This window comes from Thamnophis elegans, chromosome 1 (assembly GCF_009769535.1).
Source record: "Thamnophis elegans isolate rThaEle1 chromosome 1, rThaEle1.pri, whole genome shotgun sequence".
In the NCBI taxonomy this organism is placed as follows: domain Eukaryota; kingdom Metazoa; phylum Chordata; class Lepidosauria; order Squamata; family Colubridae; genus Thamnophis; species Thamnophis elegans.
The window spans coordinates 186,334,532-186,360,099 of NC_045541.1; the positions used below are offsets into that span (position 1 = coordinate 186,334,532).

The 25,568-nt window shown below is 57.3% G+C and overlaps 1 protein-coding gene across 1 annotated transcript; it reads right to left on the minus strand.

Moving 5' to 3' along the window:
- Nucleotides 1-841: 841 nt before the first annotated feature.
- On the minus strand, nt 842-18,876 carry SLC5A5 (solute carrier family 5 member 5). Its single transcript, XM_032215185.1, has 15 exons — nt 18,499-18,876; nt 11,931-11,996; nt 11,501-11,552; nt 10,845-10,912; nt 10,533-10,687; nt 9,745-9,885; nt 8,610-8,739; nt 7,888-7,976; nt 7,685-7,797; nt 6,528-6,598; nt 6,086-6,172; nt 5,430-5,635; nt 3,278-3,381; nt 2,769-2,839; nt 842-1,531 (listed from the first exon to the last, which is right to left on the minus strand). Exons 1-15 carry the CDS (start codon nt 18,874-18,876, stop codon nt 1,334-1,336), a joined length of 1,929 nt encoding a protein of 642 aa, XP_032071076.1. The 3' UTR covers nt 842-1,333.
- Nucleotides 18,877-25,568: the final 6,692 nt, after the last annotated feature.

Sequence of the window (25,568 nt, forward strand, 5' to 3'; positions counted from 1 at the left end):
TTTACCAAATATTACTTTAAACATCACACTTTCCTTTTCTGCAAAGTAGGTGGATTCCGGTAAAAGTACTTTGGATGAGTTTCCTCACAGCACCCCACCTCACCCCTCTGCATCTTAGGGGAGGGTTTGTGTCTCTCTGACTGGCCTACATTCGACCGCTGCAGTTTGGGGCTGGGGGCAGCCGGGGGGAGGAAGGGGGGGATGCTACCCAGCCAAAACTCTGAAAGGGAAAGCAGGAAAGTTTTCAGATTCCAGACCAGGATCCAAGATAAACCAGGGAGGTGGAAGCATCCCCTTGAAAGGCGGTCAGGGGTCCAGAGAAGACCCTTCCGCCACCAGGCAGGTGACACAAAGCCCTCCAGGCCCCACACTGGGGCTGCCCCCCTTTTAAAGTGAGACCCTGCCTTGGATCCAGCCCCTCCCGTGCTTTGGGTACCCAAGTGAACTGTGGGAGTCCCTGCCAGGAGAGGGGTGAGGGCCGGTAGCTCGCATGGCTCTCAAAAAGATTGGGGCCAGGGACCCCAAAGAGCCTTGAAGGGGAAAGAGGATGGAAGAGGGCGGACACCCCCAGACCCCTGCTTATGGGCCCTCAGGGGCCTCTTCCAGGCTCCTGGGAGAGCCAAGCGTCCGGCAGAGGTTGGGCTGGAGACCCTGGGGTCATTGTGAAAAATCCCCTCCCTCCATAAAAGACCCCCCTCCCGCCATTGGTGGCTGTGGCAATTCTTCAGGCAGCCTCTTATCTCTGAGGCTTCTGAGGTAGGGTCCCCTTTGGCCTGACCTCTGACCTCTACACTTGGGGAGGGTCCTGGGGAAAGAACAGCAGCCCCTGACATGGTTTGACTGCTCTTTTCTGCACCTCCTTCCTCCCTTCCTGAAGCTGAGCTGGGTGGGAGATTGGCAGGAGTCATCTGGGAGAACCCCCAAGGACCACCTACCACGTCTCCAAACTACGGTTCCCAGCCTTCCCTGGGGAAGCCCAGAAACCGGCCACGAAGGGGGTCTCGGCATTTCTCCACCACTTGCTATTTTTCAGAAAAGGGTAGACTATGGACTTGGAAAGAGCCGGTGGGGGGGGGGGGGGGGGTTCCGTTTTCCAATGCAGAGAAGTATTGTCCGGGTAGAGGAGCCCCCCCCATCTTGGCTGTGGGTGTGTTTTGCACAATGACACACCCCTGTCTACTTGGCACGGGGCCCTCAGGAGCGGCTGGCGTAAGGCAGACGCAGGGGAGAAACGGCCCCCAGGTGAGGAATGTGTCCGTCCACTTGGGGAGGGTCTTTGCCTTCATCCCTTGGGGAGTCTGATGTCCTTCGGCTCCCCCGCCGCCCTCCGGCCCTAGACGCAGGTCTCTCGGAGGAGGTGGAAGCAGCCCTGGTCCAGAGCCTGGCAGGTGCAGACAGACTCTGCGGAGCCCCTGGGCAGGGCCGCCTCCCCCGCGGCCAGCAGGCTCTTCTCCTCCCCCCCGAAGCCAAGAGCCAGGGAGGCCGAGTCCAGCGCCTCCTTCTGCGGACCAGCAGTGTCCTCCTTGGGGGTCTGTGGGGGGGACAGGAGAAGAGGGGGAGTCAGCCCTGGGGCCTCCCCCACCCGAGTGAGGCCGACCGTCCTTCCACTGGCCCGGAAGCCAAGAGCAGCTTTGGGGGGCGAAGGAAACGGCCTCCGTGTCTGGGCTAAGACCCTGGGCCGCTTCCCCAGCCCTCAGAAGACGGGTGGGAGACTCTTCCCTTTCAGAACAACCAGAGAGCCCAGGTGGCGCAGTGGTTAGGGTGCAGCACTGCAGGCCACTTCAGCTGACTGCAGTTCTGCAGTTCGGCTGTTCAAATCTCACCGGCTCAGGGTTGACTCAGCCTTCCATCCTTCCGAGGTGGGTAAAATGAGGACCCGGATTGTTGTTGGGGGCAATTAGCTGATTCTGTAAACCGCTTAGAGAGGGCTGAAAGCCCTATGAAGTGGTATATAAGTCTAACTACTATAACTGCTATTGCTATAGAGTTTCAGCTGGGAAACTGGGACCATCCTAGACCAGCCGAGTCCAAAAACCCCAGGGGGTTTCCGGAAGCCTGGCGCTCTGACAAATTGGCCACCAATGGGACCCATAAGGGAGACCTGCATCCTGTGCAAAAGAGACACTCAACAAGCCGAAAAGGGAACAAAGAGATCGAAACTCTTCCCCACCAGCCATCAGGACCCAGACGGGTATAGATTAGCTCCGGGATTAACATCAGGGCAGCAATCAAGAAGTAAACAATATCCCAGCCCGGGGGACTGCAAAAAACCCCGACAGTAAACAGCCCAAGGGAAGAACCTGCAAGATACGGAGAGGGCGAGACACAGAGGACACCAACTGAGGGAAAACCCTTCCTCCCACTAGCACTGATGATGTTGCCTCGTTGGGCCGTGAAATGTCTGCAAGAAAACTGCCAGGTGGAGAGAGCACCCAGGAGCCCCTCGTCCAGCCCTGAGCTGTCAATCTCCCCCTTGATTGATTTCCCAGCCTCCCCCCCCCCCTGCAGAAACGCAGAAGGACGGTCCCTGGAGCGATGGGGGCAGCCCCGTTCTTGCCCACCTCCGAGGGAAGCAAGCTCTTCCCGGGACCTTGTCAAAGCCAGGAAGGCCAACCTCCTTTGGGGGTCCCCAGAGAGCCCGAGGAAGGCGGCTCCTGCGCTCCCAGGGGCCTTATTGGAGGAATGATGGATCCTCCAACTCCCAGGGCAGAGGTGGGCTTCGTTCCCCCCCCCTTGCTCAGCCCCAGCCCCCTGGCCCTCCTCCCTACCGTCTCCAGCGGCCTCTTCATGACATCCCACCACAGCACCGCTGGGCGCTTGCTCCCCTCGCCAGCAGAGCCTGAAAGGAACCCCGGGGAAGTCAGGAAGCCCCACCAGCCCAGCTGTTCCAGGGCATGGGGAGGCCCCTTCTGGCCCCCAGGCCCAGGGCCCTCCTGGCAGGCAGAGGCTGCTCCCAGGGGCTTTCCAGGGGTGTCAAAGAGGGCCTGGGTCCCCTCGTGCGGCTGAGCATGGGAGAGTGTGCTCCGGACACCCCTTTTCACTCAAGCGGACGGGAACTGCGGGCCAAGGACGCCCGGCCACTGAAGCTCCCCACCTCTTCCTCATAAAACCTAAGGCTGGAAGGGGTCCGAGAGATCATCTACACCCACCCCCCTGCCTGGAAACACCGCTGCAGCAGCCTCTCTCCGGCTCTTCTGCTCCCCTCGGAGGGTCCTTGAAAGGGTGCCCCGTCCCCACCAGAGGGGCCCTCGCCGGGCCGCCCTGCCCGCCTGCTTACCTTTCAGGCAGCTGGTCAAGAGCCCAGCAGCCACCGTGCTGAGGGTGCCCAGGGCCCCGTAGTAGAGGTAGGAGATGGCATAGAAGTCGTCTGCAATGGCCGGCCTGCAAGGGATGCCCCTTGGTCAGCTGCCTTGGGAGTGGCTGGAGCCCCCCAGCCATGAACCTCAGCACTGCCACCCCCTCCCCTGCCCAGCCGGGCTCCCCCTGGCAAGCTTCTCCTTCCCCTCGGCCCTTGGTAGGCTCTGTCTCCCTCCCTCCCCTGTATCTCTTTGGAGAAGAGCCGAGGTGGCGCAGTGGTTAAATGCAGCACTGCAGGCTATTTCAGCTGACTGCAGTTCTGCAGTTCGGCTGTTCAAATCTCACCGGCTCAGGGTTGACTCAGCCTTCCATCCTTCCGAGGTGGGTGAAATGAGGACCCAGACGGTGGGGGCGATATGCCGACTCTGTAAACCGCTTAGAGAGGGCTGAAAGCCCTATGAAGTGATATATAAGTCTAACTGCTATTGCTATCTATCTATCTATCTATCTATCTATCTATCTATCTATCTATCTATCTATCTATCTATCTATCTATTTATCTATCTATATCTATCTATCTATCTATCTATCTATCTATCTATCTATCTATTCTATCTATTCTATCTATCTATCTATATCTATCTATATCTATCTCTCCCTCCCTCCCTCTCTCTATATCTATCTAACTATCTATCTGGGTGAAATGAGGACCCAGACTGTGGGGGCAATATGCTGACTCTGTAAACCGCTTAGAGAGGGCTGAAAGCCCTATGAAGCGGTATATAAGTCTAACTGCTATTGCTATCTATCTATTATCTATCTATCTATCTATCTATCTATCTATCTATCTATCTATCCATTCTATCTCTATCTATCATCTATCTATCTATCTATCTATCTATCTATCTATCTATCTCTATCTATCTCTCCCTCCCTCCCTCTCTCTATATCTATCTCTCCCTCTCGCTATATCTATCTATCTATCTATCTATCTATCTATCTATCTATCTATCTATCTATCTATCTATCTATCTATCTATCTATCGTCTATCTATCTATCTATCTATCTGGGTGAAATGAGGACCCGGATTGTTGTTGGGGGGCGATATGCTGACTCTGTAAACCGCTTAGAGAGGGCTGAAAGCCCTATGAAGCGGTATATAAGTCTAACTGCTATTGCTATCTGTCTGTCTGTCTGTCTGTCTGTCTGTCTGTCTGTCTGTCTGTCTGTCTGTCTATCTATCTATCTATCTATCTATCTATCTATCTATCTATCTATCTATCTATCTATCTATCTATTTCAGTGTTTCTCAACCTTGGCAACTTGAAGATGTCTGGACTTCAATTCCCAGAATTCCCCAGCCAGCAAATGCTGGCTGGGGAATTCTGGGAGTTGAAGTCCAGACATCTTCAGGTTGCCAAGGTTGAGAAACACTGATCTAATTATTTTAAAAACAGATGTGGAGACTAGATTCCCAGAGTGCAGATGAGGGATTTGGGTGCTAAAACATATGAAGAACAGTTGCAGGAACTGGGCGTGGCTAGTTTAATGACATGAAGATCTAGGGGTGACATGATAGCAGGGTTCCAATATTTGAGGGGCTGCCCCAGAGGGGGGGGGGGCTCAACGTATTCTCCAAAGCCCCTGAGGGCAGGACAAGAAGCAACGGGTGGAAACTCATGGAGGAGAGGAGCAACCTGGAACTAAGGAGAAACTAGTAAGAAAAATTAACCAGTGGAATGACTTGCCACTAGAGGTTGTGGGTGCTGCATTACTGGGGTTTTTTAAGAAGAGACCGGACATCCGTTTCTCAGAAATGGTATATAGGGGCTCCTGCTTGAGCAGGGAGCTGGACTAGAAGATCTCCAAGGTCCCTTCCAACCCTTCTTCTTCTGTTATCCTGCTTTGCTCTGGCACACAAAAAAACCCCTATTTTTATTCCTTACAGCAAATGGAAACCAGGCTGGGGATTGCTCTCCCCCAGGGGTTGGAAAGGGGTGGAGGGGCTGGAAGGGAGGGGCAGGGTAGGAGGAGGCCCGCAGAGGGTGCCAGTCCGGCTTTGCGCGTGAGGAGAAAACCCCAAAAGGGGAACCGGGGGGGGGAGCGGACTCTGGAGGGTCGCCCTGCTGACCTCTCTGGCTGCTCCAGGGGTGTCTGGGGGGGCAGCGGCCCGTAGAGCAGGGTGCTGTTGGCCCCCTGGGAGACGTTGTAGAGGGGGCAGAGATCTGCGTAGGAGGGCAGGACGCCCATGGTGCTGGCACTGGGGGGGTAGAGGGTGCCCCCCACAGCGACCCAAAAGGAGAGGAGGAAGCCGACGCCGAGGCCGGAGAAAACCCCCTGGAAGGGAAGAGAAAGAGGTCAGATCCTGCTTTGCCCCTGAGGGGGGGGGGGGCCGGAGGGGGGAAGGGGCTAAAGGCTGGGCAGGAGGGGGGGGGACGGACGCATTCCCACAACTGTTTCTGCAGCCAGACTCACAGAAGCGGCTTCGTCCAAGCCCAGGAAAGCAGAGGCAGGAAGCCAGGTTGGCCTCCCCCCCTCCTCCACTTGCTCCTTATTCCCCCCCCCCAATAGCTTCCCAGATGTCAAAATGGACCCTCCCTTTTCTCCCCCCAGCAAGCCCAGGAGCCTCACCTGGAAGACGGCTAGTCCCCCACCCTCCAGAGCACTGACCTCCCCCCCCCAGGTCTGGATCCTGTCCTTGCCCCTCCCCCCATTGGTGCTGCCCATTGATGGCCAGAAGCTGGGCCAACACACACACACACACACACACACACCCGTGGGACTCACCCAGGTGTTGCAGGTGGGGAAGAACATTCCCAGGATGAAGGCGCCCAGGAGGGGCCCACTGACCACCCCCATGACCGTGAAGGAGCCCTGCCGGAGAAGCACAGGAGGCAAAGGGGGTGTGTGTGAGGGGGGGGCACTGAATTAGCCCACCTGACAACCGCGGCCCCTCCCCAGGACACACGGGATGGGCACTGGGGCAGTCATAGGGAGGAGGGGTCTCGTGGGAGTGAGAGGGGGGCCGTACCCCCTCCGGCCGCTTGTCCAGTCCATTCACCAAAAGGTTACGGGGGGGGGGGTCTCCAAAAGGAACAGCCATCATGGGGAGGGGTCCGGTCCCGAGAGCCGGGGGGGGGGCAAATGGGGAGGGGAGGAGGGAGGCAGTGCGAGGCCCACAGAGGGTCTTCTCGGGGGGGGGGGTGTCTGGCTTTTTGGAGTTGCATACCTGCAGCACCCCCCCTCCAAGCAAGGACGAAAGAGCTGCCACGGTGATGCAGGCAGTGCCGTAAATTAAGGCTAGAAGGAAACAGCAGACACGCACAGACCTTAACCGGAAGCAGAGGAAGCCTGGGGGGGGTGGGGGGTCATGGAGGGGGGTGTTGTGTGCGTAGGGTACACATGGGACCCACTTCCAGGCAGGTTGTGGGTGTCTGAGCCTTCCAAGAGACAGAAACACTGGGGGTTTTCAAATCTCAGAGTGCCGGGGGGGGGGATCTCCTGAATCCCACATTAAATAGGGATCCAGGAGACCCTCTTCCCCCCCCCCCACCTCTGCTTCCGCTCATGTGGCAGGCGGTTCCTGTGGCTGCCGACCCCCATGCCCGGGAGCCTCTGCTTTTGGCCCACTGCCCTCCTCCTGCCTTCAGACGGGGATTATCTTATCTCCCCTCTGAGAAGCTCCTGTCTTCCCTGGCACGGGAGAGAACCCGGAGGGCGGGTGAGGCGCCAATGCCACCCTGGAGGCCTTGGTAGGGCCCACGTGGGAAGCAGCCTTCGCGGTGAAAAAGAGGGGGAGGCTCTGGAAAGAGGGCAGAGGAGAGCAAGGGAGGCCCTTAGGGGACTGGAGGCTGAAGCATAACGAAGGACGGAGGCAGGAACCGGGCATGGAGCCTTCAGGGAGGAGAAGGGCAGGGGAGGCGGGCAGCAGCCTTCCAATATCTCAGGGGCTGCCCCAGAGAAGACGGCATTGAGTTATTCCCCAAAGCACCAAAGAAGCAATGGGTGGAAACTAACCAAGGAGAGAAGCAAGGAGGAGTTTCCTAAGAGTGAGAATAATTAGCCAGGGGAACTCCTTGCCACCAGAACTTGTGGGTGCGCCAACACTGGAGGCCTTTACGAAGAGGCTGGACAGACCTTTGTTTGAAATGGTGTAGGGTCTCCTGTTTGAGCAGGGGGCTGGACTAGAAGACCTCCAAGGTCCCTTCCCACTCTGTTATACTGTGCTCGGCTCCATCCCCAAAGTAGGGTGTTTCCAGGTGGCCCCCTCCCCAAAATTCTCTGGGATTCCCTGGGCCTTGACGCTTGAACCCCTCCCACTCCTGGGTTTCCACCCAGAGAAAGGAAAGCCCCCCCTTTCAATGGGGCCCCCTGCCTGCCACTCACACAGCCCCTTGGAGACCAGGGCGAGTTTCCGTGGCGACAGGGTGGGCATCTTCGGCTTGATCAGGTCCTCCATGGTGACGGCCGCCATGGCGTTGATGCTGGTGGAGGCTGTGCTGTGGAGGAGGAGGGGGGGCAGAGGGCATCAGTGGGGGGGGGCAGGCTGTGGCCTAGCAAAGCCTCCGCCCTCCACCCCGGAGACTGACCTCAAAGTGCCACTGTAAGCACAGGCCAGGAAGAGGCCGGGGACCCCCGGGCAGCTCTCGAAGATGTCCAGGACCAGGTAGGGCATGTACTGGGAGGGAGGAGGAGGAGGAGGAGCAGCCGTGAGTGGCAGAATGGCAAAGCCCCCCTCGGCCAGCCGAATGAGAGCCCAGCTGAATTCTGGGCTACCCTGCCCTGCGCAGGAGGTTCAGTTTTGGGGTAGAGGAGAGAGGGGGGTGTCTCAGGGAGGGGCCTCTGCACAGGGGCAGCAGCAGGAGGAGGAGGAGGAGGAGGAGGAAGAGGGGGAAGGGGCATCCGATGGGGGTCTGTGAATGGCCAGGTGACGCAGGGGTTGGCAACCATGGGGGAGAGGTCGCCCACCCTCTCTGGACTTCAGCCCTGGCACCACTTGTGGTCTCGTGCCTAAGTGCCAACTGAGTCTGCCTCTGTTTCATTTGGGGGGGGCAGCAAAGTCAGCACAGGGAGACGAGCGGCCTTGGCATCCACTTGCTCTTGAGCCCCCCCCACGCCCCTCCCTCAAGGCCTCCCCCTCCTCCCCAAGAAGGGAACCCTCTGCCCGGGTGCCCCCCACGCACCTGGCAGCCCCGCTCTGCCCTTTGGGGGTTCACCTAACTCTCCTCGCCTTTCCTCCACCTGCCCAATCCCCCCCCCGCTTCTCTGCCACGCTCTGCTGCCCCCCCCCCCCCGGATGAAGGGGCCGTACCTGGTCAGGCGCCGAAATGTATCCGGCCACGAGTGGGTCGCAGTCTTTGTAGAGCGCAAACATCACAACGCCACACCCCACTGCGCAGGAGACAATGACGAAGAGCCCCACTTGGTTGACCAGGAGGGCCCTGGAGGGAGGGGGGCAAGGAGAGAGGTTAGGCCCAGGCGGGAGGGACGGCCCCCCCTCGGTCAGTGGGCAGAGGGGGCCTGAGGGAAGGAGGGAGGGAGCCCTCCAGTCACACCCAGGGGGGAGGGGGCGGAGTGCCTGGGCACAGCCCTCGCTTGGCCCCAAGATGGCAGGAGAAGACGGGGGCATCGCACTCCCCCTGCCCACGTTGCCCCCCCCCCACATAGGATGTGCCCCCTGCCTCAATCCTACAGATGCTGCTGCTCCCATCAGCCCAGTTGTGGCAGGTTCTGGGCTGCCCCCTCCCCCGGCAGCAGCGCCTGCCCACCTGCCGAAACTGGACCCCCCAGAGCCTGCCTGGGGTGAGGAAGGTGGGGGGAGGCAGCTGCCCTCCGAAGGCTGGGGGGGGGGCTGCTCTCCCTCCGCTCCCGCCCTTCCCCCTCCCCCTCCTGCCTGGTGGCCCAGGGCCCAGAGAGCCTGGCCTGGAAGGACAACAGGCCTTGGTGGGCAGAGGCCGAGCGCCCCGGGACCCCCCCCCTGGGACGGGGGAGGCTGAGGGGTCTCGCAAGAGAGAATGCCCACCTGCCTCTCTTTGGGCACTCAGAGGGGGGGAGCGGCTGCTGGGTGAGGCCGGCCTCCCTCTGCTGATAACCACAGCAGCCGAAGAAAAGATAAGGAGGGCCGCAATCTCCCTTCTCCCTGGGCAGAGATGGCCTCCAGCCAAGCCGCCCTGGCCCTGGCACAGCCTCTCGCCCCATTCCAGTGGGCAGCTGTGGGGAGATGACCGTGCTTGGCTTTCCCATCGTCCCATCGTCCACGCTGCTTCCGGAGCAGCCCCAGTGATGGCTGGCAGGAGGCTGCTGGTGACCCTCAAAAGATCACCCGGGGCCCCTCAGCCCCCCCCCCCCCCCGGTTTCAGGAGAGCGGCTGAAAGCCCCCAGCCTTTGAGCGGAGGGATCCCCAGGAGGGAGATGGGGCGGAAGGGAAGCTCCTTGGAGCAACTCACAGCTTCGCTTCCTTCTCCGTCTTGCAGGCCACGTAACGCTGGACCTGGGCCTGGTTGACCCCGTACATGGACAGCCAGAGCAGCGTCCCTCCGAAGAGGAAGGTCCAGAACGTGTACCGGCTGTGGGGGTCCAGGCTGAAGCTGGAGAGGGAGAGAGGAAGTCAGGAGGAAGGGGTGTCTTCAGGGGCATCTACCAAGCGACATGTGGCTAGACCTCATGAAGTTTTGGACACACACATACACACACACACACACACGGAGGGAGAGGGAGGGAGGGAGGGAGGGAGGGAGGGAGGGAGGTGGGGGCTCCTGGGGAAGGGGCTGCAGCCTGAGATTTCTTAAAAAGGAACTCAAAGTTATTTGTCTGACTTCCATTGTTTGGGAATAGGGATAGTTCCCCCCCACCAATTGAAAAAAAAATATCTAAGGGATCCACCTTGAAATGTAACCCTCCAATCTCCTTAATTCTGGGAGATTCAGGAAGAAAGAAAATAATCTCACATTCACTCATTCTCACTCATTCCTCATTCATTCCTTCACTTCATTCCTTCATTCATTTCTCCACCTCCCCTAAGTGACTCATTCAGCATTTGGGGTCCACTTTTCCCTCGTTTCAGTGCTAGGCCAAACCAGGGGACCCCCATTTGCTCAGCTGCCATCATCACCCTAACCCCAAGCCCCCCCTCCCGTCCCAGCAGAGGACTCGAAAGGGGGGCTGGGGGAGCCGCCTGCAGCCAGGCACCCTCCACCCCAATTCCCCCCCCCCGAAGGGCGGCAGCTCCACCTACTCTGCCAGGTTGACCCTGGAGTGGTTGTAGGCGATGGAGAGGACCCGGCCCGGCCCCCCCACCAGCAGCGTCCCCTGCACCAGGATGGCCACAAAGCCGGACAGCATGACGAAGACCTGGAAGACGTCCGTCCAGATGACCGCTTTCATGCCCCCCTGGGAAAGAGGGGGAGTCCGGCTCAGCCAGCTTCTCTGGGGAGACCCCCTGAGGTTTGGGGCAGAAGCCCAGAGCGCCCCCCCCCGCAAAGCCTCTGGGGGGGAGGGTCAGAGGGAGGGGTGTGCAAGGCCAGAGGCGGATCCCCCTTGGACTCACGATGGTGGTGTAGAAGGTGCAAATGGTGCCAGTGGAGAGAAGTGAGGCCCAAATATCCAGACCGGTCACTGGGGAGAAAGAGGAATCAGAGATCTTCCCAGCGACTCCACTGGCCTCGTCTGCAGCAGAGAAAGGGGGGGCTCTTCCCAAGGAGAGGGCTGGGGGGGCACAGCTTCCCCTATAAGGGCAGAGGGGGGCACAGCTGGCACTGTTGGCCGTCTTGCCCAGGGCTGGGAGCTAGGTCATCTGCCAGGGGAACCTGGTCCCTTTCGACCTCTGGACGAAGTCCCTGAAGAGGATGGAGGCCCTTTCCTGCATCAAGGCCCCTTCCTGAGTCAGGTGGGCTCAGTCCCAGGGATGGCCAGAAGGCCCAAAGCGGATCAGATCTAATGGAGTTGAGGCTCCCTCTGATGACACCCCCCCCACCCCCACTGGGCTCAGGAACTGCCTTCGCACAGCTGCCCTTGGAGAGGGAAGCCGAAGAAGCGGGGGCCTTACACCAGCACGCACACGCGTGTCACATGCGTGTCAAGCCCCTCAGCATGTGGGGAGCCTGGGCCTTGCCCTGGCCAGCGCCGGACCCTTCAGGTGAGTGATGGGGGGGGCTGTGAGAATCCAAGCCCGGTTCCGAGTGGGGAGCAGGGGGGGGGACCCACCTTGGTTGAGGATCAAGGCAGGGGCGTAGATGACGATTCCCGTGTACAGCACCTGTGGGGGGAGGGGAGAGGAGAGGGTTTTAAAACAGAGGGAAGGGCTTGGGGGGGGGAGTGCTCAACAAACAAATGAAGAAACCCACCTCCTGGCGTGTCCACAAGGGCAGCACCAGTGGTGGGAGTCCACGCTAGGTGAGGCCCTTCTCATTCTTTCTCTTCTTCCATTCCTAAGCCCCCCCCTGAAGACCCTGAATCTTGGGGGGGGGGGAACCCAAGGGGAGCCCCTGATAGTCCGCGTGTGGGGACCGTTGTGGGTGAGGGGCTCTTTCTTCTCTTCGTTTCAGCCAGTGCTGAAGGAAGGACCCCCCCCCTCTCAAGGGCAGGGAGGGATTTGGGGGGGGGGGGAATGCCAGCCACAATGCTGGGCACTTACCGTGGCAATGATGTACTGGATTGTGCCACACAGCCGGACCTTCTTGGAGAAGCGCAGCTCCAGGTACTGCCAAGGCAAGCGGGGGAAGGGAGAGCTACTACAGATGAAGTCTTCCCAAAGGCCAAAGCTCCCAAGGAGGAAGGGGGGGCTGTGTGTGTGTGTATGTGTGTGTGTGCTTGTGCATGTGTGTGTGCATGCCATGCCTCCTGGTCAAACTGGACTCCGAAACACGGGGCAGGCCAGGGGATTCTGCATCAGAGTGAAGTTGCTGGGATAAATATCAACAGTTCCACCAGCCTCCCCCCCTCCCCCGAATAAATGCCCATGCAAAAGAGGGGCATGGAAACCAGGACCCCCCCCCCCCCACCCGGCGGTGTATTAACCGGGAAGCGATTTGTGCAGTATTTGTGCCAAGGAGGAGGGGGGCGCCAGGGAGCCTCCATCCACCACTCTCCCCTCCCCTCCAAAGGGCAGAGGGGCGCTGGGCGGCCCGTGCCAGGACCCTCCTCTCGCCCAGGGGGGCTTTTGTCGAGAGGCAACGGGACTTTCCTGGGTTCCCTTGAAGAACTTTCGCTTCTTCAGTTCAGTCGCTTCTCGAAAAAGCCCCTTGGGGACGAGCGAGACACGGAGGGCGGCAAGCGGAGCCAGGACCCTTCCCCCGTCCCCCCCCCCGCCCGTATTTTGGTTATGCGTGCCCCACGGCCGCCAGGACTCCCCCCACCTGCCCTGCCCTTCCGGAGCCCTGGGGGCGCAGAGCTGCCGTCGGGGCACGCGTGGGCCCGGCGCTGCGGGGGAGGGGCAGCCGTGGGGCGAGGCGGGCTGTTCCGCCCTCGGGAGGGGGGAAGGGGGGGTCAAGCAAAGCCGCCAGGAGGCCGTGCACCCCCCGCAGGCTACCCGTGCGCCCCCCCAGCCCCCTTCCAGCCCTTGCCCAGAGATCATCTCTGCCCCAGGATCTTTGCTCCTCGATGAGCCTCATGCAGACCCAACGCCCGGCTGATCCCAGAGGGGGTTGCAGACGCCCCCCCTCCAGCCCCCAGGGCAGAATCCAGCCTCAGAGCCTCTCGGTCACTGAAGAGAGGCTGCTTCAGCTGATCCGCTTCCTCAATCAGGTCTCCCCCCCCCCCAACAAGAGCCCTGGGGTCCTGCTTCATCCAACCCCCCCCCCAGCAGAAGTGTGGGGGGATTCGTATTTAAAGCCCAGGAGGGGAGCCAGGAAACCTGGATCTTCTGGCCTCTGCAATCAGAGCCCCCCCCCCCCGCTTTCCTCTTTTACAGATGCCCCCCCCTCTCTGGGTGGCTTCGCCCTCTCTGCCATGCCTGGGGAGGGCAGCCACACCCCAGCCAGGGAGAAGCCAGTGTGCTTTTGTGGGGGAGGGGGGGAGACTGCTGGGAAGCAGCCGCCATTTAGGCAGAAACCGTGGTGAGGGTGGGGGTGGCAGGCTGGTCTGACTCCAGAGTTGCTCTCTCTTTACCCCCCCCTCCCCGAGCTCCTGCCCCTGGAAAGCCCTTCAGTGCTGCTCCAGTGGGCTGAGAGGCTGGAGAGGCCTTTGGGGTGGCGCCTGGTACCCAGCTGAGAGCCCTCTGGGCACTTTGCCCCGTCCTGCATGGGGGGGGGGGCAGGGGAGAGTCCTGGAAGACTTTTGCATCCCTGCTGGCCCCCTTGGAGGAGCCCCTCCCCCCTGCCTCCAGCCACGTCTGTCCGTCTGTCCAGGGAAGATGCCCCCAGGGACAGGGGACGGCAGCTGGAAGGAGGCTAAGCAAGCCCCAAAGAAGAGCCAAGGAGCCTCAAGAGGCAGGGGGCGTCCTTTCCCAGCCCCCTGGCACAAGCACCCCCACCCCCTGCTCTGCAGCCTGAGGAAATGGGAACTGCAGCAGCCAAAGTCCTTCCTCCCTTCGCCCAGGAGCATCAGTTCTCCCCCACCCCAAGCCCTTTGCCCCCCTCCCACTGCCAGGACGGGCTCCCCCCCCACTCTGCAGCTCTCTCCAGCTCCCCGTCTGAAATCTTTGGGGCTGGAATCGGGAGTGAGTCTCCCAACGCCTGGGGAGGTGCCCAAGTGCTGGGGGAGCAGCAGAGCTACAATGGGGCTGGATGACCCGAGGGGCGAGGGGCGAGCTTTTTCGGGTGCTCAAACCCCCCTGGGGCTGAGAGAGGAAGCAGCAGAGGGGAAATAGCCAATGAAGGGTTGTGGGGGGGGGACAGGGGGAGACCTTGGAGGGGGGATTTTAAATTCCCTGTAGGAAAAGGGCTAATTTTTTTGGGGGGGAGGCTGCCCCAGAAGTTACAGAAAGTCTCTTCTGCAGATCCCCATGCTGGGTGGGGAAACTTTCAAGGATTTCCCCCAACCTCTGGCCATCTTTTGGGGTGCCTTATGATTAATGGTCTCCCTGCTGCTGACATTGCCTGTGGGTGAGCCCCAAAGAGGCAGAGGGGGGGCCACTTGGCTAAAACGGGGGGAGTCAGGGAGGGACAGACAGGCGCCCTCTTCCCTCCCCCCCAAAACAACCCTCCAACTTGGGCAAAATGTCTCCAGGCTCCTTGGTCAACCCTCCACCCCCCTTTCTTGCATGGAAGCCAAAATGCAAGTGAGGGAGAGGAGAAGTGCCAGCTAGGCCATTTGCTGCCTCTGCCCAGACTGGCAGGAAACCCCTTGAGGGGCAGGCAGGGGCTTCCATAACAGCCCTGGGGAATTGCCCCCCCACCCACCCACCCAAGCAAGCCCTGAGGCGGTTCCTGCAAAGGGCTCATTTCTGGGGCCTCTCTGCTACTGCTGCGTGCGTGCGTGTGTGTGTGTGTGTGTGTGTGTGTGTGTGTCCCCCTTTCTGCCTGGGGCAGTGGGGCCAGAAGGGGCAATGCCAGGGGCCACAAAGGCTGAACGGGCAGGAGATGCCCAGGGCTCCTACAGGAAAAGCAGCCGGGCCATCAGACTACTGCAATGCGTTCTACATGGGGCAGCCCTTGAAGAGCATTCGGAGACTTCAACTGGTCCAGAACGCGGCCGCACGAGCGATTGTGGGTGTACCTCGGTACACCCACGTTACACCTATCCTCCGCGAACTGCACTGGCTTCCAATTGGTCTCCGGATGTGCTTCAAGGTGCTAGTTATCACTTATAAAGCCCTTCATGGTATTGGACCTGGGTACCTGAGAGACCGCCTGCTGCCAATTACCTCCCAAAGACCCGTCAGATCACACAGGGCCGGCCTCCTCCGGGTCCCGTCTACCAGCCAATGCCACCTGGCTACGACCCGGGGGAGGGCCTTCTCTGTGGCAGCTCCGGCCCTTTGGAACGAACTCCCCACGGAGATCCGGACCCTCACCTCTCTCCCTGCTTTCCGAAAAGCCGTTAAAACCTGGCTGTGTCGGCAGGCCTGGGGTTGATGAGCTCCCCTCCCCTCTCGACAGGTGTGGTTGTTGGTCATTTTAATATGTGTATTTTGTACTTGTATGTTTCCCCTTCCCGTTTAAGTTGTTCGCCGCCCTGAGTCCCTTTTAGGGAATAGGGCGGCATATAAATAAAATAAAACTTAAACTTAAACAAACTTAAACTTCCCGGAGAAAGAAGGACAAGCATGTGTTGCCTTGTGTTGCTCCAGACCCACAAAGGCTCCAGGATGAGGGCGGAGGGTCAGGCCGGCCTGAGGCCGCCTTCAGAGCCAGGAATCCGCTGGCTCTCCCAGGGCAGATAAGCTGGAAGGACATCTGGGCTCTTCCAGGGTTCTCAGCTTCAGTGGGTGAAAGGCCGGCAGTCTTTGGGGGATGGGCAGGCAGCCCCCTCTCCAGGCCAGGGTCCTCCCAGCTCCCCAACCATGAACTCCGGCCCCAGGATTTCAGAAGGGCGGGGCACCCACTGCCCAAAGAGGAGGAGGGGTCTGTATACCGGCCCGGAGGCTGCAGGCCGTCCCTTTTGACCGGCCCTGCCAATCGCCCCACAATCGTCCCATCACACTTCTGGGGAGGGGGGCCCTTTACTGTCCGCCCCCCCCAGTTCAATATTTATCCTAGTGTTGATCTTCCAAGTTTCCAAAAACAATTTCAAAGCAAGACAAAGGCAAAATAGGCAACCTGGGGGGGGGGGGGAAGAGGGGATCGTGAGCAGCAGCCGTGGGCTCCCTGGGGAGGAAGGTGGGCGGGGTCAACTGACCTGAGTTATTTGGACAAAATAATAAAGGTGGGAAATAAATAAATATAAAGAAGATAAAGAGAAATAATAAGCCAGCTCCACCTCCCCCCCCCCAGCGAGAGTGACGCCCCAGGAAGTTCCCCTCGTCCTCACCCTCCTGACTTTTAGCCTCACCTGTGGTCGGCTGTGAGCGACACCTGTGCACACTTGGCTGCGAAATCTCTTCCTCTGAATGGAAGCTGCCTTTAGTGTGGCTTTGGCTTCACCCATATTTGCCCCTTTGGGACCAGAGCGATTTCTTCAGAAACCCTGGGGTGGGGCCGGGGGGGGGGGGGGCTTGGGACCTTTCCAGGAAAGTGTGGGAGGAGGAGGAGGCCTTGCCCAGTGAGGCCATTCGTCATTGTGGTTAACCTCAAAGTGGCACCTTTTCTGCAGGGATCAGCACAAGCCCACAAACACCTGCGAAGAACAGCTGCCTCCCGACCCCCGTTTCTCCTGCCCCTCAGCTCCTCCTCCCCCAAGCCCAGGAGGTCCCCTGGCTTTAGGCTGCAGGAGAGATGGGGACCAAGGGGGGACCCCATTGCCTTCCCACGGGGGGCATCCAATCCTTTGCAGCTAACTCTGCACAGCTGGCACCGTGCACAGCTCCTGGTAGGGGGAGAAAACCCCCTGTATTTATGGGGGTGGTGGTGGGGTTTTTGTTCTGCTCCAGTCCCAACTCATAGAGCTTCTGTTACTCTGGGCAGTTGCTCTCAGAGCCCCCTGGCTGAAGATGGCACAACCCCCCCTCCACTCTGGGGCAGATTCCCCCTCCCTGCCCCGAGACCCCCTCCCTGGTCCCAGAGCTTTTCTGCCGGGGTCTCTGACTGGCCAAGGCCCTCCTGGAGGGACAAAAGGGTTGGCTGGGTGGATTTCCTGCCTTGTTGTTGTTACTTTTTAAACTGGCCGACAAACAATACAAAAAAGGGAAAACATCCACAGTTGTGATTGGCAATAAACAATAACATCACAACCCAGAGGAGAGCAGCAAAACCAACAAGCAGGAACAACAACGCAAGAAAGGGGAGAAGGATGAAGCCAGGAGAAACAATCCAGCATTTTCCTGAACCCCAGCAGGGAGGGAGGAGGGGGCTGCCTGGCCCGGGCAGGGGGGGCCATTCCAGCGCATTGATGCCTCCCCTCCCAACCCCATCCCAAGAAGCAGCGCCTCCTAGCCCACCATCCTCCCCTTCTGCAGGAAATCTGGGTGGTTGCTCTCTATGGAGCCCAGGGTCCCTGCCCAGTTCCTGGCAATGCCATCCTTGGGTTGCTCTGCTGACAAACCAGCCCCAGAAGGTGATTTCCTTCCAATGGGAAGAAGCCCCCCCCCCAGGTGAGCCAGGTCCAGAAGACCTTCCCCCTTCCACAAAAGCTTCCCCAAGCCCCCCCCCCGCCCCTGTATGGAGACCCAGCCGGGGGGGGGGGCAACCCAGCATTCTCTGCAGCAGCGCCCCCTTTTTCTGGGCTCAGATGCCAGCCGGCCTGGGTGGAAGTCAGAGCTTCAGTCAGAGGATTTTCTGGCTCTGAGGCTTTGGTAAGAGAGTGTGTGTGAGTGTGTGTATTAATTGGCACCTTGTCATCTTTGCTGTGAGCTCTCTAGAGCAGTGTTTCTCAACCTTGGCAACTTGAAGATGTCCGGACTTCAACTCCCAGAATTCCCCAGCCAGAATTCTGGGAGTTGAAGTCCGGACATCTTCAAGTTGCCAAGGTTGAGAAACACTGTTCTAGAAAGATGAACAGGTTAAGCTGAATAAATCAGTGATGCTGGAAGCTTTTCTCTGTTTAGGCTCCATTGGGGGGGGGTTGGACAGCCTGGGGGCCCAGGGAAAGAAGGGCGGAAGGGGCCCCCACCCAGAGGCAGTCTGGCTGGGTCCCTCTGCCCAGGAGGAGAGAAGGACAAAGGGAACCAGGCTGGGAAGAGAACGGGCTGTCTGGGGTGCCAGGACCCAGAAGGAATGGGTCACCCCAAAGAAAGGGAAGCCTGAATCCAAAGGGAGGGGGAGGACATGGGGTTTCAATTTAAGGGGGTCAGCATCCAGCTGACTTCACAAAAATCCCCCTCCACAAGAGGAAGGGAAACTGGCCTGGGGTCCGAAATGGGGACGGGGCTGGGAGAGGGTGGCCAAATTGGAAGACCCTCCCCTCCAGTCTCTCTCTCCCTCCCTCCCTCCCTCCCTCCCTCCCTCCCTCCCTCTCTCTCTCTCTCCTATTTCTTTGTTGATTTTAATGCTTTACTGTTTTCATCTCTTTTGCAGTATCTTATCAGATTGTAAGTGGCCAGAGGAGTGCAAAATAAATTTAATAAATAAATAGATATTCAGAGATGGGCGCCGGATTTGACCCCCCCCCCCAGCCCCCCAACCATTCCCTGCTGGACCTCCCCCACCCCACCCCACCCCGCGCCCTACCTCGTAGGTGCTGGTGAGCCCCAGGCGGTAGAAGACGGGCAGGAAGAGGTAGGCGGTGAGCAGGGAGTTGAGCATCTGCCCCAGGCACATCCAGAGGAACTTCATGCCGTAGCGGTAGGTCTCGGCCGGGACGCCCAGCACCTGGATGGCCGACATGAAGCTGGCCGAGAGGGAGAGGCCCACCGGCAGGGCCGACATGGCCCGGCTTCCCGTGAAGAAGTCCTCGGGGGTCTTCTGGCCGCCCCTGGACAGTGCGTGGAAGAGCCCGATGCCCGTGGAGACCAGCAGCATCAGGCCGAAGACGCCGTAGTCCCAGAGGCTGAAGGTCCGCAGCTCCTTCTGGAAGGCGGCCAGCTCACCTGCGGCGGTGGCCTCCATCCCGCTCCCCTCCTCTTCCTCTCCCTGCGGGCGGGCGGTGGGTGGGCAGCGGCGGGCCAGAGAAGGCAGCCTCGCCTGGAGGGAGAAAGCGGGATAAAGTGTGTGGGGTGTGTGTGCCAGAATTCAGCCCAGCTCTGAGCAGCCCCCGGGAGGAAGACGGTCCTTCTCCTCCTCCGTTAAGGCAGAGGGAGAAACGGGGCAGAGGGTTTGACGGGAGTTTTCCCTTCCGAATGGCCAAACTTGTGAAAGGAGCTGAGTTTTGGGCAGGGAGGAGGAGGAGGAGGAGGAGGAGGAAGCCTCCACAGGGGGGAAAAATCCCAGAATTGGGGCCGGACAAGAAAGGCCGACGGAGGAGTCAGCAGAAGGAAGTGGACATTCAGAGGGAAGGAGGGGGAATAGAGACCGTCCTGGAGATGAGACCAATGGGTGAAAGATGGATGAGACACAGACAGACCAACCCACGTAGTTAATAGAGACCAGACAGACAGACAGACAGACAGATCCTAGGTAGTTAATAAAGACGAGAGACGGTCGGGTGGACAAACAGCCAGGAGAATAAAATCGTGGAAGCAACCGGCGGAGGATCCCAGCAGCTGCCCCGTTGATCTGCGCAGCGGATTTCCATTGAATCCGTTGAAGACAAGATCTCCAGGAGGATCACCTGAAGCGGAGGAGGCGAGAAGGGAGCCGGAGAACGGGCAGAGCGCGCCGGGGAAGCGAGCAGGAGGCGGTGGACGCTTCCCTTCCCGACTCCGGAGCCTCCCGAGGGCGGAAGGCGAGCGCTGCGTCCGGAGCCGCGCGGCTTCCCAAGCGGAGGAGAGCGGGGCGCCGGATCGGAGGCTGCGGGCGTCCCGCACTCGGCGGCGCCTTAAGAAGCGCTTGGCCGTCGGCCCGGAGGGAGGCGCCGGGACGGGCGGGCGGGCGGGCGGGGGGTAGGTGGGAGGCCCGGCCTCACACGGACAACTTACTACGGGCAACTGGCGGTGGGACACATTTAACGCTTCTATTTGACGGTTTAACCGAAATAAAACTCGTTTTCCCTTTCGCCCTTCCTTCCCTTCCCTTCCGTCCCTCTCCCCCCCTCCCTTCCTTCCTTCCCACCGTTTCTTGGAGGTTCTCCCTCTGGTCCCGCCGCCACTTGCCTTGCGGGGAGTTGGCCGTGGCGAATAGTCACCGAGCCCACAAGGGGAGCCCCGCCGGAGGGCAGCGCTGGGCTCCCGCGTGTGCTCCGCCCCAGTCGCCCCGAGAGCCATTCCGGTCCCGCAGCTGCCATCGGCCAGAGGGGCTTTGTGGTCCCGGTCAGTGACGCCCGCCTGGATCAAGGACGGGGCGTCCCGGAGTTCCGCGACGTGGACAGGCTGGAAGAAGAATGGGGGGGGGCTTTGGCCGAAGAGGTCAAGCTTTCTTGGGGGGGGTCTTTGGGGGCTGCCTGAACCATAGAAGGGCGGAGATCCTGAGGCCTTTTGGGGTGGAGGAGGGGCAGAAGTCCGAAGGAGCTGATTGGGGGACCCCTGTGGAGCAAGGGTGGGGGGTGTTTGAAGAAGGGAAATGTATTTTTTATAATACAGATAGTTCTCGACTTACAACCATCTGTTTAGTGATCGTTCAAAGTTATAAGGGCACTGAAAAAGTGACTTACACTTACGACCATTGCAGATTGCCCATGGTCACGTGATAAAATTTCAGCCGCTTGGCAACAGATTCATATTTAGGACAGTCGCAGTGTGCAGTGGGGGAGGGGGAAGAAAGGAGAGGAAAGAAAAAAGGGGGGTTGGAGAAGAGTTGACAGATTTTTTTTAAATTATTATTTTAATTTTTCCATCATGAAAGAGAATATTTAACAGATTAACAGAGTCGGAAGGGACCTTGTAGGTCATCTAGTCCAACCCCCCCTCCCAAAGCCTACACCATTTCTGACTGATAGCTGTCCAGTCGCTCCCAGGGATGAAGCTCCGACAACTTCCGAAGGCAACTTCTCTTCCATGGGTTGATGGTTCTCCCTGCCAGGAAATCCCTCCTTATTTCCAGGTTGAATCTCTCCTTGGTCAGTTTCCATCCATTGTTCCTTCTCTGGCCTTTGGGGGGCCTTGGAGAACAGCTTGACCCCCTAACTCCTCTCTGGCCCCTCAAGTATCGGAAGGCTGCTCTCCTGCCTCCCTTGGTCCTTCTCTTCACTGGACCAGCCATGCCCGGTTCCTGCAACCGTCCAGCGTATGTTTCAGCCTCCAGCTTTGTATGTTTAGCCTCCTAATCATCTTGGTTTTTGATTTCTGGAGTTCTTGGCGTTGGAAAAGGACTAGCAATCTTCTACCAATAATGGAGAATATTTGTAGCTCAGGGTTGAATTGCGGGGGGGGGGGTCCTTGGGGCTCTCTGAGCTCTTGCTGACGTTTCATGACCCAACTAGGCAACATCATCCGTGCTGGTAAGGGGTGGGGTTTGCTGTCAGTTTATATTCTGGGGTCCTGCCTGTCTCTTGAGGGGGCTGCCCTGCAGATCCTTTGATTGGCTTGCTTGCTGATGGCTCTTCCTCAGTTTCCTTGATGGGAGTTAATCTCTGCCGATCTGGGTGCTGAGTGCTTGGGGGGGGGGCTGGGCCCTTCCTCTCTCGGTCGATGGTCTCTTTTGCAGAGTCTGCAGATGTTGTTGACCTCTATGTGTCCCTCGATGGCTGATTTGTCACCAGGCTTCTGGAAAGTCCCTGGCATCCCTTGGCCCCGGTGGTCACATTCCCCCAACTGAAACTATGGTTAAATCTGTCCATATGTTGTGACCAGCGTCCCTGAACACCCCCCACCCACCCACCCATTCAGGGAGAGCACCCAAGGAACCTGCACAGGGGTGGGGTGGGCAGAGGACCCCAGAAAGCAGGGTGCTCTTGGCTCCCCATCCATGACAGCAGGGCAACTCCAGAATGTTGCAGGCTGAAGAAGGCAGGAACACACACACACACACAGACACACACACAGACACACACTGCTCAAACTGCTGAGATCAGAGCTGTCCCCCCCCCCCCAGGAATGGGCCTGCTGTGAAGGAGCTTGGTCCCCCCTCCCCAGAGGTCTTCTAAGAGAGGCTGGAAGGCCATTGGTGCAAAGGGCTTCACTGGACCCTGCACTCAGCCGATGACAGGGGTCTCCAGCCTTGGCAACTTTAAGCCTGGTGGACTTCAACTCCCAGAATTCCCCAGCCAGCTTTGCTTCAACTCCCAGCTTTGCTGGCTGGGGAATTCTGGGAATTGAAGTCTGCCAGGCTTAAAGTTGCCAAGGCTGGAGACCCCCCCCGACCTATGAGGTCCCTTCTGGCTCTTTGCTGAGTCAGGATGATAAAGACGCCACAAGGAAATGCTGAGAGGGCCTGGCCAGGAGCCCATGTTTGACTGGTGATTCCTTCCTGAGGGGGAGGGGCTTTGGCCGGTGCAAAGAGGGCGGGGGGGGGGCTGAGGAAAGACAGCTGGCTGTGGAGTTGGGGAGCCTGAAGGAGAAGCTCCCTCCTTCACAAGGGGCAAATGCCAAAGGGATCTTTCTCTCTTGGGGTCCTCCTTAGGCTTTAAGATAGAACACAGAATAACAGAGCTGGAGGGGACCTTGGAGGTCATCTAGTCCAACCCCTCCCCCATCTAAGCACGAGACCCTAAACCATTTCTGACAAATGGCAGCCCAGTCTTGAAAGCCTCCCACAACTTCTGAAGGGAAGTAATTCCAATATGAATTGTCCTCACTGTTAGGAACTTTCTCCACAGTTTCTTTTCCCCTTGATCAGCTTCCACCTGTTGCTTCTCCTTCTGCTTTCTGGGGCTTTGCAAAATAGGTTGACCCCCCCCACTTCTTCTTTGTGGAAGCCCCTCAAATACTGGAAGGCTGCTACCTTTTCCCCCCAAAAGAGGCTGGGCAGCCATTTGCCTGGGATGGTTTGAGCAGAGGGGTGGACTAGAAGACCTCCAAGGTCCCTTCCAACTCTATTCTAATTGATTAATCAAGGAGAGAACCAACCTAAAAATAAGGAGGAATTTCCTTACAGTGAGAACAATTAACCAGTGGAACCTCCTGCCACCAGACCTTGTAGGTGCTCTATCCCTGGAAGTTTTTTTTTATTTTTTTTAAACAAGCAAAAACATAGATATAACATAAAAAATTTCATCAGTTACATATCTATTTAGCATGTCATTTGGTCACAAACATTTGTGCACCACCGCTTTCAGTTATATATAAAATCAGTAGTTTTCAACCCAATATACGTTAATACATTGATTATCATTGTAAATCATATATTCAGTTTACTCTCACAATTCCCTCCTTTTAAACACGAGAATTCTAAATATTAAATACATACGTATGCTAATTATCTGCTACATCATTGTAAATCTATTTAGTAATAACATATCTTTATGGTATCAACTGTCTTATTCTGGTATTTCTTGCAGTATATATAAAAAGAAAAAAAAGGTTCATCAACATTTTATATTTGTGTATCATTACTTTCAATTATATGTAAAATCATAAAATATCTATCAAGTGTATATAAATACATCTCTATCATTGTATCTCATATATTCAAACTACACTTATTCATTTTAAACAGAATATTCTAAATATTCAATTCATATATATACCAATATTCCATTACTTTGTTATAACTATAGAATCTATATATTCAATTCATTCATATATGTGTGTGTGTGTGCGTGCGTGTGTGTATGTATGTATGTATGTATGTAGTATTTGTGCTGATAAATAAATAAAGGGAGACTAGTATAGATCTATTTCAAGCTATTTAGCTCTCATCAGCTAGCCATACCCTTACTGGGATTTGAACCTGGGCTATATTGCACACTAGGCATACTAGGCAGAGATCTTAGCCATTAGGCCACAGGCTCTTATCCGTTTATCAGCGAAGCCAGGGTGAAAGGTATCTATTAGATTTTTTACAACCCCTGGTAAGCCCCAATTATGGGAGGAAGCTAACTGCTTCCATCATCTGTCAATCGGCTCGTCACAAGAGTCCATCACGACAGAAACCCAATATTTTTACTGTTGCCTTTGTTATATTTGTGTTTTATTTGTGCTGATAAATAAATAAAGGGAGACTAGTATAGATCTATTTCAAGCTATTTAGCTCTCATCAGCTAGCCATACCCTTACTGGGATTCAAACCTGGGCTGTATTGCATATTAGGCAGATGTGTTAACCACTAAGCCGCAGGCTCTGATCCATTATCAGCTGAGCCAGGGAAAAAGGTATATATTTAAAGTTACAACCCCTGGTATGCCCCAATTATGGGAGGAAGCTAACTGCTTCCATTCTCTGTCCATCGGCTCCATTGTTATAAACCTATAAAATCTATATAAAAGTAATATGTATAATATCTCCTATCGCATTCTATTATTACAATTCAAGATTATGGTAATTGTATCCATTGATAAAACAAGTCCCAAATCTTATAAAATTGTTCATCCTCTTGTTCTCTGATTTCAAATGTCCATTTATTCATTTCAGCACATTCCTTTGGAAGGTTTTAAGAAGAGGCCGGAGAGCCATTCGTCTGGCGTGGTACAGGGTCTCCTGCCCGAGCAGCGGGTTGGACTAGAAGACCTCCAGGGTCCCTTCCAACTCTCTTATTCCCAGCTTGGGGGCTGCCATGGGCCCCAGGAGGCAGGAACGGGGGAGGCCTCGGCTGGGCCACCTCTGGGCTTCCTTCTCTGTCCAGGACCCCCGGAGGGAGAGCAGTGGGGGGGAGGGGGGAGGCTCATGGCTCTCTGGGAAGCCTGTGGGTTTCCTGATCTGGGGCTTTCTCATCCCTGAGTCGCCATCCCTGCCTCCTGTCCTCTTTCGGCCAGAGTGCTTCCACCTTCCCTTGTCCTTGGACCCTCCTCGCCCTCCTCCCTTTCCCGTGAAGTCAGTGGGGCTTCTGCACTTGGGGAATGCCCAGCCTCCCACAACTTCCTTTTCAGTGGGGGGGGGGTCGGGGGTCGGGTCAGGATTCCTGTGAGGTGGGGGAGCAATGTGGGTGTCAGCTTCTGCCTTGCTGTTGCTTCAGCTGCCATGAAACGGGAAGGGGGGGCTGGTATTTGGGAGGGGTTAATTGCTGTGCTGGAGGAATGTTCTAGGATGTACCAGACGTTGGGATTGAGCATGCGTCTGTGTTTCCCGCCTGCATCAACGGCCTCGACATTCCATCTTTCGGCCTGTCTTTTTGAAGTTATCTCACACCTGACACTTGAAGGACTTATGATTGGACTGGAGCCATTATCCTAAGGGGGGGGAACGGACTATTCTATATATCAATTGCTTTCGCGCCTGATTAAGCAGACTTTGCTTTGCTACTGCTCGCTTACCATTTATAATTAGTAAAAGTACTATTGATTTCCAACCCATGGAGTCTCTTAGTCTTTCTTTCCTAATTATGTACTGGAGTGGAGCTGACAAGAAGCAAAGTCTGAAAAAAAAATAAAAACCCTTTCCAGGAGATTTACGTCTACCGAGAAGGGAGATAATGTCTTCTCCGATCAGAGAGGAGGAGGGGCCCGTTGGAGGTGCGGATTCCAGTGGAGTAGGACCTCCTGACCTTTCTTTACACGAGCCCAGCCCGCCGGACCTATCCTTACACGAAGATTTATTTCAACTGCAAATTTCCAGCCAGTCTGAACCTCCCCCCCCACCCCGATGGTCAACTTCGGTGGGACAAAGAGAGAC

Excerpts from the sequence above, each read along its gene's own strand:
- SLC5A5 (XM_032215185.1), bottom strand. The coding sequence starts at position 18,876 with ATGGAGGCCACCGCCGCAGGTGAGCTGGCCGCCTTCCAGAAGGAGCTG. Across the intron at positions 7,977-8,609 it reads ACATTTCGGCGCCTGACCAG|TACATGCCCTACCTGGTCCT; the intron begins GTACGGCCCCTT and ends CCTCCCTCCCAG. Across the intron at positions 3,382-5,429 it reads CCCCTGGAGCAGCCAGAGAG|GCCGGCCATTGCAGACGACT; the intron begins GTCAGCAGGGCG and ends CATCCCTTGCAG.